The following is a 14402-nucleotide window of genomic DNA, read 5'->3' on the forward strand; positions in this document are numbered from 1 at the left end:
TTGGTTATTCTGGGAATGCTCAAAATTTTTCCCATATAAATTAATGGTAATTTTTTTTTCCTTTACACCATTTAAGACGTATGAAAGTTTTAATAGGAATGCTCTACTTAAAAAAAAATTTTTTTTAACATTTATTTATTTTTGAGACAGAGAGACAGAGCATGAACGGTGGAGGGGCAGAGAGAGAGGGAGACACAGAATCTGAAACAGGCTCCAGGCTCTGAGCTGTCAGCACAGAGCCCGACATGGGGCTCGAACTCGCAGACCGCGAGATCATGACCTGAGCTGAAGACGGATGCTCAACCGACTGAGCCACCCAGGCGCCCCAGGAATGCTCTACTTTTAGATAGTGGGTGGAACCAATATTAATTTGGCATGTGTGATCAAGATAATGTAAAGTAAGCATTTGCAATACCCTTGTATCAGTCAAGGCAGGCTAAGCTTATGCTACCAAATGAACTTCCAGACCTGGGTGGCTTGCTGTAGTAAGTGTCTATTTCTTGATCTATTTCTTGCCCATACATGTCCAGTTCAGGTTGAGGTTAGGGAGGAGGAGTTCTGATCCACTGAGTTTCTCAGGGATCTAGGCTGTTGCAGATGGCGTCACCATCTAGTAGCTGTATCCTTGGCTGCTGAGGCAGGGGCAGAGGAGTCTGGAGTGCAAAACATTCCCTACATTTTAGACAGAGGGTGTTCTTTACACATGTGAGGATAAAACACCTACGTCACTTCTGCTCAGTATTTGCCAGAACTAGTCTTATGTATGGCCTTATTTTAGAAGTTAATGTGCGATTCTCATGAGCTAAATATGCAGAAGCACCTGGAAGAACTACAGAGGAGCAAATCTCAAACATGGCTCATAACCAAGAAATTTACATGGCTCATAATCAAAAAATGTAGCCTCCTGAATCCCACCCCACAACCCTGGAACCCAGCACGAGGGGATATAGTTGGGAAATTTGCATTTTGAAAAAGGTTTCACAGCTGATTCTCATTATCAACAGGAAGCTGCTGCTATGAACAAGGGGTGTCTTTAAAGTTGAGGAAAAACAATTCGATCTGTGGATTTAAGATTGCCCTGGCTGCAGGTGTTGGAGTTGGATTCAAGAGGAGAAACTAGAAGCTGGGATTTCACGTCACACAACATACAGAGCAAACATAAATATATGTGTTTATATATCATGCAGTGTGTTAGCAGGACCAGCTCAGTCAGAGCCTAAAAACATTGTTCTAAAATTTCTCTTTATGTTTTAAGAATTTCCTCCCAGAAAATCAGTAGGGTAGACCAAAGAGGCCAGCCAACCAGTCTGTCACCTCACTTAATAAATGGTTTGCATGCCACTGCTGTTGATGCTGTTGGTTGTATAGAGCCGGCTCTTACACTGCCGTCTGCTGCTTTCTGAGAAAAGCAAGATTTAAGAGTAGATCTGCCATGGGAGAAAATAGCCAGTGCATGATTCTTTTGAAGATAAAGCCTATCTAGTCAGTGCTGGATCATTTAAGGATTGACCATCCAAGTTTGGGTTTCTCTTCCTATATGCTGCCAGAATTTTGGCTAGTTCACCTGGCATTATTAGCATCTCTCCCGAATGCTATTTGGGATGGGGAAATGGGGAGTCAGGGAATCCCCATACACTTTGGGAAGAGGAGGTTCTCTTCTTTCAAATAACATGCTCAGCATTTATCAGTTTGCTGTTTGTGTACCATCACTGAAATAAGTGGAATATTGATATGAACGAACTTGGCATTGCTGCCTAGCACTTTCTTTAAGAGAGATGGATGAACTTGTAGGCAGGTTCTCTTTTTTTTTTAATTTTTTTTTAACGTTTTTTATTTATTTTTGAGACAGAGACAGAGCATGAACGGGGGAGGGGCAGAGAGAGAGGGAGACACAGAATCAGAAGCAGGCTCCAGGCTCTGAGCCATCAGCCCAGAGCCCGACGCGGGGCTCGAACTCACGGACCGCAAGATCGTGACCTGAGCTGAAGTCGGCCGCTTAACCGACTGAGCCACCCAGGCGCCCCCTCTTTTTTTTTTTAATGTTTATTTATTTTTGAGAGAGAGAGAGAGACAGAGCACAAGTGGGGGAGGGGCAGAGAGAGGAGGAGACACAGAATCCAAAGCAGGATCCAGGCTCCGAGCTGTCAGCACAGAGTCCAATGCGGGGCTCGAACTCACAGACAGGGAGATCATGACCTGAAGTCCAAAGTCGGATGCTCAATCGACTGAGCCACCCAGGTGCCCCAAAGGCAGGTTCTCTTTTTAATGCCATACTTTGTTTTTTCTTGTATTGATAGAGCCCAAGGTTCAGTTTTCCTCCATCAATATCAAAAAAAGACAAAACAAAACTCCTAGTTAGCAGCTGTAAGTTGAAGCTGGAAATTAGCATTTTGGCCAATTGGCATAAAAGTAATAACTAACAACAGGTTTAGGTTTCTCCCAAATTATTTTGCTCTTTTTGTTTTTGCATTTACATTCTTCTAATACATTAAAAAAATACAAAGAGAGGGAAGTTATTTCTAATACATTGTAACCTAAAACCACTCCAAAATATAACTGTTATCTAACTTTAAAATATTTAATATTAATAACTAAAATTAATACATTAAAATAAAGCATTTAACATACTACCTATCCACATGTTTCACTTATCAGCTTTGTGGATTAAGAACATGAAATATCAAAATTCTATTCAATAAACACAAATAAGAAGCTGCAGCAACATATAAAGACCTAATATAGAATTAAAGGTGGATCAAGGGTAGAGAGGAAAAGTCCAGAAAGATAGAGACAAGGAGTAGACTACTTCATGGCTATGCATACAGTCCCACCTGTAGAAATAAACACTCTACTACAATCTCACACAGAGTACAAACAGGAAGAGAAACCTGCAGTGGAAAGAGACTGCAAATACTTGCCTTCATAACATAACATTCCTCTATGGGGATTTTGATTGGCCATTGATCCCAAAGACTTAAAGCCTTGTAAGTTTCTACAAATTTGGTTATAAATGGTAATATCTCTTGGCATTTTTTCAAAGAGCTAAGTGAAATTGATCCAAGAGTCAGAAGCTGCCACATTCCAGGTATGGAATATTTGGAGCTGAAATTACATAATTATAATCTTTGATTATAGTCCTCAAATAATTATATGGCAAGTTGATGTGAGTTACTGTGACTTAAGTTTCAGTTATAATTTTCAATGATGTTATTCCTAGGTCCTTGCTTGATTTGATTACCTACATATGTTTTTGTTTGTTTGTTTTCTGACTAGTGTAGTAGTTAACACGTTTTAGATAGTTTTCAAATTGAGCAAAAGTTACTTGGTTTTTAGTAGGATTTGTAATGATTATATTCAGGATTGGCATCTATTAGAGGGGAATTTGTTTTTAATCAATAGTAAGTTCTTTCCTATTCTGTTAAATTAAGTCTTTATCAAATGCTTTTTATTGTTTTGATCAAGGTTGTATCCAAACAACCTTCTCTTCCTTTCTGTGGTAATTTTGACACAGGTGCTTCTCATATGATAGGAAGTTTGAATGCTAGTGAAACCCTTTTAGTGGAGAAAGATGCACTAAGGGGGAACCAATTTGGATATCCACTAAGTTAGGCTTTAGGTTTACTAGCAGATGTAGATATACTAAGTGAATAGTAAATTCATTCCTTTGTTTCTTAACACTTACAAAACCTCTTTGTTTAGTGTCAGTCCACTTTATTGATTCTATCAGTGATTCTGTTTATCACATCAGAAATTTGAGTGCTGACATTTCTATCACAGAAAACAGTTGCCAGGTACACATCACGTTATTTCCATGAATTAACAACCTGTCCTTGAGAAATAAGGCAAGTTAAAGACTTTCCAAAACAAATAAAAACTGAAGGAGTTCATTACTAAATCTGCCCTAAAAAAAAAAAAAAAAAAGCCAAAAGAAGTTCTTCAAACTGAAATGTGAAAGGATATTAACTGGTAACACAGAAACATATGAAAATATAAAACACACTGGCAAAGATAATTATATAGTTAAATTCAGAATACTCTGATACTGTAATGTAGTGGTGTATTAATCACTTATTCCTAATAAAAGGGTTAAAGAACAAAAGTATTAAAAATAAGTATGGCTACAATAATTTATTACTAGATTCACATTTTAAAATTGGGGTATCATAAATAAATAAAATGAGGGAGGGGTAAAAGTGTAGAGTCTTTACATGCTACTTAAATTAGCAACTTAAAATAATCTGTTATGTTTTATGTGAAACTCATGGTAACTACAAAGCAAAAACCTATAGTAAGATACTCAAAAGATAAAAAGAAGGAAATAAAAGCATACCACTATGGAAATCTATCCATTTACAAAGGAAGACAGGAAGAAAGGGACAAAGGAACTAAGTGACAGCCAGAAAACTCTAAGATAGCTACAGTAAGCCTTTACTTATCGAGTCCTTCTTACCTGTTAATTTAAATGTAAATGTTTAAATTCTCCAATCAAAAGGCATGGAGTGACTAAACTGATTTAAAACAAAAAACAAAACAATGAAATGCAAGTATATGCCACCCACAAGAGACTCAATTAGCTACAGGAACAACATAGACTAAAAGTGAAGAGATGGAAAAGGATATTCCCTGCAAATGGAAACCAAAAGAGAGCAAGGGTAGCTATACCTAGAGTAGACAAAATAGACTTTAAGTCAAAAACTGTAATGAGAGACAACGTCCTGACAAAATGACAAAAGTGTCAATTCATTAAGAAAATATAATAATTTGGGGCGCCTGGGTGGCTCAGTTGGTTAAGCATCTGACTTTGGCTCAGGTCATGATCTCATGGATTGTGAGTTTGAGCCCCGCGTCTGGCTCTGTGCTGACAGTTTAGAGCCTGGAGTCTGCTTCAGATTCTGTCTCCATCTCTCTCTGTTATGCCCCCCCCCCTTTCCCTCCCTCTCTCAAATGTAAATAAATATGAAAAAAAGAAAATATAATAATCATTAACATAAATGTACCCATACTGAAGTGTCTAAATATATTTTTAAAAATATTAACAGATGTGGGGGGTGCCAGGGTAGCTCAGTCAGTTGAGCATCTGAATTTTGATTTCAGCTTAGGTCATGATCTCACAGTTCATGGGGGCCTGCTTGGGATCCTCTCTCTTGCTCTCTCTCTGCCCCTCTCCTGCTCATGCAAGTGTGTGTGCTCTCTCTCTTTCTCTCTCTCTCTCTCCAAATAAATAAATAAATAATGTTAAGAGATATGAAGGGAGAAATAGATAACAGTACAGTAATAATAGGGAACTTTGATCTCCCACATTCAACAATGGATGGATCAGCCAGACAGAAAATCAACCAGGAAATATTGGTTTTAAACTATACTTTGAACCAAATGGACCTAACAGACATATACAGAACATTCCATCCAACAGCAGCAGAATACACATTCTTCACAAGTGCACATGGAACATTCTCCAGGATAGAACATATGATAGATCACAAAACAAGTCTCAGCAAATTTAAAAGGGTTGAAATTATACAAAATATCTTTCCCAACCACAATTTTATGAAACTAGAAATCAATAACAGGAAGAAAACTGGAGGGAAAATTCATAAATATTTGGAAATTGAACAACACACTCCTGAACAACCAGTGGGGGCCAAAGGGGAAAGCAAAAAGTATCTTGAAACAAGAAAATCGGAATACACAACATACCCAAACTATTAGAACAGCAAAGTCAGTACTAAGAGGGAATTTTATAGAAAAATTTAAGGAAAAGGAAAGATCTCAAATAAATAACCTGATTTTATACCACAAGGAACTAGGAAAAGAACAAACTTAGTTCAAAAGTTGGAAGGAACTAACAAAGATCACAGCAGATAAATGAAATGGAGACCAGAAAATCAATAGAAAAGACAAACCTTTAGTGACAAATTCAAAAGTGACAAACCTTTAGCTGGACCAAGAAAAAAAGAGTAAACAGCTAAAAGTAAATTTGGAAATGAAAGAGGAGACATTATAACTGATAACACACAAACATGAAGGTTCTTAAGAGACCCGTAGAAACAATTATATGCCTAGAATTGGATTACCTGGGAAAAATGGATAAATTCCTAGAAACATACTAAAATTGAATGATGAAGTAGAAAATCTGAGCAGACCAAACATGAGTAAGGGACTGAATCAGTAATCAAAAACATCTCAAAAAACAAAAGCCCAGGACCAGATGGTTTCAACGGAGAGTTCTGTCAAACATTTGAAGAATTAATACCAGTTCTTAAACTTTTCCAAAAAATTGAAGAGGAGGGAACACTCCCAAACTCATTTTATGAGGCCAGCATTACCCTAATACCAAAGCCAGATAAGGACTCCAAAAGAAAAGAAAACTACAGGATAATATCTCTAATAACTAGAGATGCAAAATTCTTAACAAAATACTAGCAAGCCAAATTCAGTAGCATATTAGAAAGATCATACACCATGATCAAGGGGAATTTAACCCTGAGATGCAAGAATGGTTAAAATATGCAAATCAATAAATGTTATATGCCACATTAATAGAAAGATAAAAATCACACAATCATCACAATAGATGCTGAAAAATAATTGACAAAATTCAGTCTCCCATCATGGCAAAAACTCTCAATAAATTGGGTATGGAAGAAATGTACTTCAACATAATGAAGGCCATATCAAGTCCACAGCTAACAACACCCTCAGTGGTAAAAGCCTCAAAGATTTTCCTCTAAGATCAGGAAGAAGACAAGGGTGCCTGCTCTCACCACTCCTTTCAACATAATCCTGGAAGTTCTAGCCAGAGCATTTAGGCAAAACAAAGAAATAAAAGGCAATCAAATATGAAAGAAAATTGTCTCTATTTGCAGATGACATGATCTTATAGAAAATCTTAAAGACTCCATGAAGATACTGTCAGTACTAATAAATTTCATAAAGTTGCAGGATACAAATCAATATAGAAAAGCAGTTCCATTCATAGACTAACCATGAACTATCTGAAAAAGAAATAAAGCAAATGATCCCATTTATAACAGCATCAAAAACCATAAAATACTTAGCAATAAATTTACCAAAAAGGTGAAAGATCTCAACTCTGAAAACTATAAGACATTGAGGAAAGAAATTGAAGATCCAATTAAATGGAAAGGTATTCTGTGTTCATGTATTAGAATGATATTGTTAAAATTCCTTTACCACCTAAAGTGTTCTACATTTTCAATACAATCCCTATATAAGTCCAGTGGCATTTTTCATAGAAATAAAACAAACAATCCTAAAATTCATATGGAATTGCAAAGACCCCAAATAGCCAATCCTGAGAAAGAAGAATAAAACTGGACACATCATACTTCCTGATTTTAAACTATATACAAACCTATAGTAATCAGAACAGTATAGTACTGCCATTAAAACAGACACATAGATCAACAGAACAGAATCAAGGGCCCAGGGGGCACCTGGGTGGCATAGTCAGTTAAGAGTCCAACTCTTGATTTTGGCTCAGGTCATGATCTCATGGTTTGATTGGTGGATTTGAGCCCCATGTAGGGCCCCACATAGGGCTCTGTGCTGACAGCATCAACCCTATCTGGGATTCCCTCTCTCCCTCTCTCCCTGTCCCTCTCCCACTCACTCGCTCTCTCTCAAAATAAATAAACTTAAAAAAAAATCAAGAGCCCAGAAATAAACCACCCATACATAGTCAACTAATATTTGATAAGGGAGCCAAGAATACTCAATGAACAAAGGACAGTCTCCTTAGTAAATGGTGTTGGGAAAACTGGATATTCATATGCAAAAGAATGAAATTGGATCCCTACCTTAAGTCAGACACAAAAAATGACTAGAAATGGACTAATGATGCAAGCGTAAAACCTAAAACTGTAAAACTCCTGGCGGGGGGCGGGAAACAGGAACAAAGCTCCTTGACATTGGTCTTAGCAATGATGTTTTTGGATATGATACCAAAAGTGCGTGCAACAAAAGCAAAAATAAACCAGTAGGGTATCAAACTAAGAAGCTTCTGCACAGCCAAAGAAACCATAAATAAAATGAAAACCCAACCTAAGGAATGGGAGAAAAACTTTGCAAACCATTTATCTGATGAGGGGTTAATATCCAAATATATAAGGAAGTCATAAAAATCAAGAGCAAAAAATCAAACAATCCAATGCTAAAACAGGCAAACACCTGACCAGACATTTTTCTAAAGAAGACATACAAGTGGCCAACAGGTACACAAAAAGATGTGTAATATCAGTAATCAGAAAAATGCAAATCAAAAGCACAGTGAGATAACACCTCACAACAGTGAAAATGACTATGGTCAAAACAATAAGAGGTACGAAGTGTTGGCAAGGCTGTTGGACAAAAGGGAAACATGTGCACTACTGGTAGGAATATAAGTACAGCTACTGTGGAAAACAGTATGTAGTTTCCTCAAAAAAATAAAGCTAGAACTATCATATGATCCAGCAATTTCATGTCTGGGTGTGCATCTGAAGGAAATGAAATCACCATCTTGAAGAGGTATCTGCACTCACACGTTCACGGGCAGCATTAGGCACAATAGCCAGGACATGGAAAAAACCTAAATGTCCATCATTGGATGAATGGATAAAGAAAATGTGATACACACACACACACACACACACACACACACACACACACACACACAGGAATATTAGTCATTTAAAAAGAAGGAAATCCTGTCATTTGCAACAACATGGATGGATCTTGAGGGCACTATGTTAAGTGAAACAGAAGTCAAAGAAAGACAAATACTGTATGATCTCACATGTAGAATTGAAAACAGGTGAACTCTTAGAAAGAGAGAGTAGAATAGTGGTCGCAGGGGGATGGGGAGATGGGGGTTGGAGTTAATGGTGAGATGGTGTTCAGATGGTACAAACTTCCAATTTTAAGATGAGTAAGTTCTGAGGATCCAATGTACAGCATGATGACTATAGTTAACAATAGTGTATTATATGTTTGAGTATTACTAAGAGAATAAATCTTCAATGTTTCACCACCAAAAATAAAAAAGAATTGTGGGCATTGATGGAGGAAAATGGTGATCATTTTCCAATATATACTTGTATCAAATCATCATGTTACAGAACTTAAGCTTACAGTATTGTGTATATAGGGAAATGAAAGATATATCCATAAAAAAATTTGCATAGATGTTTATAGCAACATTATACATAATAGCCCAAAACTGAGAATAATCCAAATGCTCATCAGTTTATGGATAAATAAAATTTGATATATCCATCAATGGAATATTATTTGCAATAGAAAGGAATGAAATACTAATATTTGCTATAACATGTATAAGTCTCAGAAACATTATGCTAAGTGATAGAAGTCAGACACCAAACACCAGATATTATATAATTCCATATGTATGAGCTCTATAAAAGGCAAATCCATAAAGACAGATAGTAGATTAGTGGTCATCAACTCCTGGGGTGGGAATGGGGAGTGACTGCAAATAGGTAAGAGGTTTCTTTTTGGGGGGTGATAGAAATGTTGATAAATTAGATTTTGGTGATGGTTTAACAACCGTGAAACTATACAGCATCCGTTGAATCGTATACTTTTAACAGGTGAATTATATGGTTTGTAAATCATATGTCAATAAAGGTATTTTTAAATGAGGCAAAGGTTTCTGGATGAGGCAAGCATGGTATAAAGAGACTTTTTTTTTTTTAAGGATGGAAAGGATTTATGTGGGTGATCCTGGTGGAATAAAGGCGAAGAAACCAGAGTGGAGAGAGAAAATAATACAAGAGAGAAGTAATAAGGCTGGCAAGTCATAGACAACATAAACCAGACTAAGATCAAGAGTTAATTTGGAGAAGGAACAGCATGTACAGGAGTAATGACTTCCTTCCTTCTGAAGCAAAATAATGGAGATGAGCTTGTTGTAGATGGAAGAGAAAAAAGGAAGAAAAGTGAGAGTATTCATATTGGGTGGCCTATGATTTTACATACAGAAGGCACAGTAACATTTTGTAATGATGAATTTAGTAACTTCAGGGGAATAGTGATGGTTCAGACAACAAATATGAAGAATAAAAAAGCTGATAGACTATATGAATAAAAGGATTTTGGAGACATTAGGGCTTAGTTGTGTTTAAATCAAAATTTGTAAAGCCCATCACGGTTATACATTTTTTCTCCTGCAGTTCTAGGTTTCCATGAAACAGAAGCAGAAAAAATTCATGGGTTAACTGCCTGTACACCTGTATTTGATCTAGTAGAGTACAGGTTCCTGCTAAGGTTGGATGTAGAAGTGCAGATTTAATCAAGTGTAAAATACTCAAACACTATTTTGGATATGATTATCACAAACTAAATGATAAATCTCAAGATGTAAAACATATCTTAGAAAAAGAATTTCAGTTTAGTTCATCAGAATTAGGTTCTGACTTAGGTCATTCCAATGCAATGAGATTTTACAAGTGGTGCTAAGGGTGGTAATGCTTCCTTATCAAATGGAAATCTCGGAAAAACTAGGAGCCACTTACCGTTCCACCACATGGGTCCCATAGGAGGTCCAGAAGGCAGTGCTTTCCCAAGCAGCACCTCTGAACACGTGAATGATTGCTGGATATGCAGATTCCTGGGTCCTTTCTCACAAACACTGAATTACACTCGGGGGGTACAGCCCAAACATTCTGTATTTTTTTTTAATTTTTTTTCAACATTTATTTATTTTTAGGACAGAGAGAGACAGAGCATGAACGGGGGAGGGGCAGAGAGAGAGGGAGGGAGACACAGAATCGGAAACAGGCTCCAGGCTCTGAGCCATCAGCCCAGAGCCTGACGCAGGGCTCGAACTCACGGACCGCGAGATCGTGACCTGGCTGAAGTCGGACGCTTAACCGACTGCGCCACCCAGGCGCCCCAACATTCTGTATTTTTAACCAGGTATAAAGGTGATACTTTGTTAGAATGGTGAAGTTTTTCCTGTAAGAATTTAATCTGAAAATGGTGATGGTGGGAAAAAGATCAATTAGAAAAAGGGAGGAGAGGATCATCTTTATGGTTTGACAAAAAGCTTAAATTCCTTAAAGATTTTCTGGACTCTATTATTTGCTATGATCAACTCTTCAACCCCTAAGTAATTCAAAACGTTTCTTCACAGACATGAATAACTTGGTAATTCCAAAAAAGAGGGTTTATTTATTTAATGCGTGAGAAAAACTAGAAGTGATATAAACAGATGTGAACTGAAGAGAATAACCAGATCCCACAGGAAACAAAATCGTGTAGTAAATGTGTCAAAAGTCATTGCTCTTTCTTTGCCTAAAGGAGGATAAGGTTGCACACTGAAGCCCTTAATTACCTTGCTTTAAAGGACCAGATTCATGGAATGTCAAACTAGCATCAGTTCATAAAGCTACAACGAACTTAACACGTGACTATTAATGCCTTAGTCTACGAATGTGGTCTCATAATGCTTCCTAAGAAGCATTTTCTCTAGGTTGGTTTTATTTTAACTATGACTGAAATTTTATGTTAAAACTAACCTTCCCTCCTTCCTGTCTACCCCCACCCCGCCCCCCCCCAATTACAAGCTGCAAAAGTTTCAAGTGAATTGTTTCCCTCCTGTTTACACCCCCCCCCCCCCACGCAAACTTTTTGACATGGCCCTCCTACGTTCCCAAACTCTGTGCAACTTCAGCAAAGTCTCCCCTGGGCCATTTTGACCGTTTCTATCCCCAGCTCAGCCCTAGGGCCCTAAGGCTCACCCTCCTCCCCTTTCCCAAGCCGTCCTGAAAGTCCGGTCGAGTCCGGACGGGGCGGGGCGGGGCAGGGCGGGGCAGGCCTACTCCATTGGGGCCGAACGGCGGGGGGGTGGAGGAGCAGATAGAACCGGTCTGGCTTGCTTAAAAGCTGCGGGCTTTTCGTCCCTGCGTCTGGTCCAGTGAGAATGCACTTACTTCACAAGTTAAGATCTACCTGACTTGGCGTTTGGAAGCCACAAGAAAAACTTTTCAAAACTTTTGTGAGCTTCTGCTCCCCCCGATGCGTAATTTCCTGATGGTCCGCCCCCAGGCCAAGCTGGGGCAGCCCCCTCCCCCTCCCCGCCTCCTGTGAGGCGCGCGGAGCCACCGCCCCCGGGTCGGGTCGCAGGGGCGGGCAGGCGCGCACCCAGTGGCTGCCGCCGCCGCCGCAGAAACCGCCGGCCTCCTCGGCCCCTGCCCCGCGGCGGCATGGACTACCTGACCACTTTCACGGGGAAGAGCGGGCGCCTTCTGCGGGGCACGGCCAACCGCCTGTGGGGCTTCGGCGGTGGCGGCGAAGCCCGGCAGGTGCGCTTCGAGGATTACCTGAGGGAGCCCGCCCAGGGGGACCCCGGGTGCGGGTCCCCGCCCCACCGGCCCCCGGCGCCGTCCAGCCCGGAGGGACCTGGTGAGCCCAGCCTTCCTTCGCCTCCCGCGCGGCCGACCCGGGCTGGGGGCTGAGGGTGGGGGCGGCGGTCAGGGCTCGGGGTGGGCGTGCGCGGCCCCGGCTGGCTCCGGACGCGAACTGAGCGGGCGGGGGTCGCGCGGCCGGGCGTTGGCAGGTGTGCCCGGGCGGGAGGCAGGGAGGGGGCGAGGAGGGAAGGACTCGCCCCGCTCCGGGGACGGAAGACTTTCTGTGTGCGTCGTAGCTTTTCCTGCTCTGCTCTTCCTGCTTTCTTCACCTGACTCGGCTGTGCTTACCCCGCCAAGCGTTTCGAGGGTACGAGCCATCCTTCTTGCCCTCCCGCTGGGAGGGGACTACGGCACCAATTACCCTGCCGGTGTTTTTCGTCTTTGAGATGGCTAAGAACGCCGTGCCTGGCTTGGTTTTGGTTTGAGTCAGTGTTTTTATTTGATATTTGTCAACTGTTAGGATTCACTTCAGCACTTCTAATAGCTTTGGAAGAGAAAACGCGTAATCGACACCGGAACCTAAGTTGATTTTTGTGTCCTGTACTTTGAAAGGCTGCGTGCGTGTTGTCTTGAGATGGCAGAACTTAGAAACTTTTTCTTCCCAGTGACCACTTGTACCCGCTCTTAGGTTAGTTTTCTTTCGTCATAATGTCTTCGTGCTGTTCTTTCAAGAAAAAAAAAAAAAAAAAAGGTCACGGAGGCACAATATTGATGCCTTATGGAATTTTAAAAAGCGCTCCTTGCAGAGGTATTGCGTATGGTTAACTTGCCCCAGTGTCATTGGCCTCCTCTAAGTTAATAAATAAAGTGGCAAGCCTCTCCTAGTTATTTGTATTTTGTTTTTGTTTGTTGTTTTAATACGCGCTTTGCTGTTAGGAGAGTAAACTTAGGAACACTCGAGAGTTTAGAGTGGACAGAGGAACTCAGTATAAAATCTATCCACACTCCACATTCTGCTGTTCGTTTTAAAGCAGTGAAAAGGTGGACACATCTAAAGATCTGTGGGTATAGGTGTGTAAGTGAAGCTTGGAAGAAACTTGAATATTAAAATCTTAATTTTAGCATGGCCCCTTTAAATATTTTTTTCTCACTTTATATAACCTATCTTTAGAATTCCTGTTTATGGAATTAGAAAACGCAGAAGGGGCTACTTTATTTGTGCTTTGAAGAGTGTTAACCAGATGCATAATTCTAAAGGTGGGACCAAGGATGATGACTGAAATTTTAAAATGTTTGAAAATGAGCCTTTAGTTGCCTGGTTGAAAACAGTTGATATGTGACCAACCTCTAGATGGATGGAGAATTCAGAACTATGTGGTGGAACTTAAGCAGGAAGGAATATGATAGGTATTTTTAATGAGCCTAAACATATATATCCGATTCATTCATTGGAAAACATTTATTGAGCAGACTGCTATAGCTGACACTCTCCTTCAGAGCTGCAGTTTCAAAATTCCTCTTGTATTGAAGCTGCCTTATCAACTCATGGCACATTGTTTAATATTTATGGTGCCCCCAGATCTCTGACACAAGTTGGAGAGGCCTTGTGATGTCCCAGTTATGACTACAGTTAGGTGGGCAGGTATGCCTGTCATTAACTTGCTGAAAGAATTTGTAAATTTTACTTAATCTCTTTGGGCCTATATTTTCTTGTTTGTAAATGAAGCTGATGAGATGATTCTCAAGGTTCTCAATTTCAGAGCTCTTTTTCATTTAGAACACAACTAGTGAAAATGACTGGTGGTAAAGCTAGAAAATAGCATTTGGGTATAAAAACATTGTGGATCTATGAAGTTATGCCTACGGGGCTCTGAAGGCGGTTCAAGAAATAAGTGCCCCAGGAATAATTTGACCATCATTTTTAGAGTAAGTTTAGTTCCCTAGATTGACTCCTTTTGAGAGGCAACACATGTATATACAGGTAAAAAAAAAAAAAAAAATAGGTTGTGCTTTATTAGTTTCTAATAAACT

The 14402-nt window shown here is 39.7% G+C and overlaps 1 protein-coding gene across 4 annotated transcripts in view; it reads left to right on the forward strand.

The window, feature by feature from the left end:
• The first annotated feature begins 12004 nt into the window (after nt 1-12004).
• OXR1 (oxidation resistance 1) overlaps nt 12005-14402 on the forward strand; it is a 76539-nt gene continuing 74141 nt past the window's right edge. For 2 of the 4 annotated variants that reach the window (XM_047842141.1, XM_047842142.1), the window contains exon 1: nt 12005-12426. In XM_047842141.1, the coding sequence (XP_047698097.1) occupies nt 12228-12426 (199 nt within the window). In that variant the 5' untranslated portion in view covers nt 12005-12227. Of the gene's footprint in view, nt 12427-12632; nt 12739-14402 lie in introns of those variants that run through there. The other 2 variants (XM_047842146.1, XM_047842145.1) reach the window with 2 other exon arrangements.

Source organism: Prionailurus viverrinus, chromosome F2, assembly GCF_022837055.1.
Source record: "Prionailurus viverrinus isolate Anna chromosome F2, UM_Priviv_1.0, whole genome shotgun sequence".
NCBI lineage: Eukaryota > Metazoa > Chordata > Mammalia > Carnivora > Felidae > Prionailurus > Prionailurus viverrinus.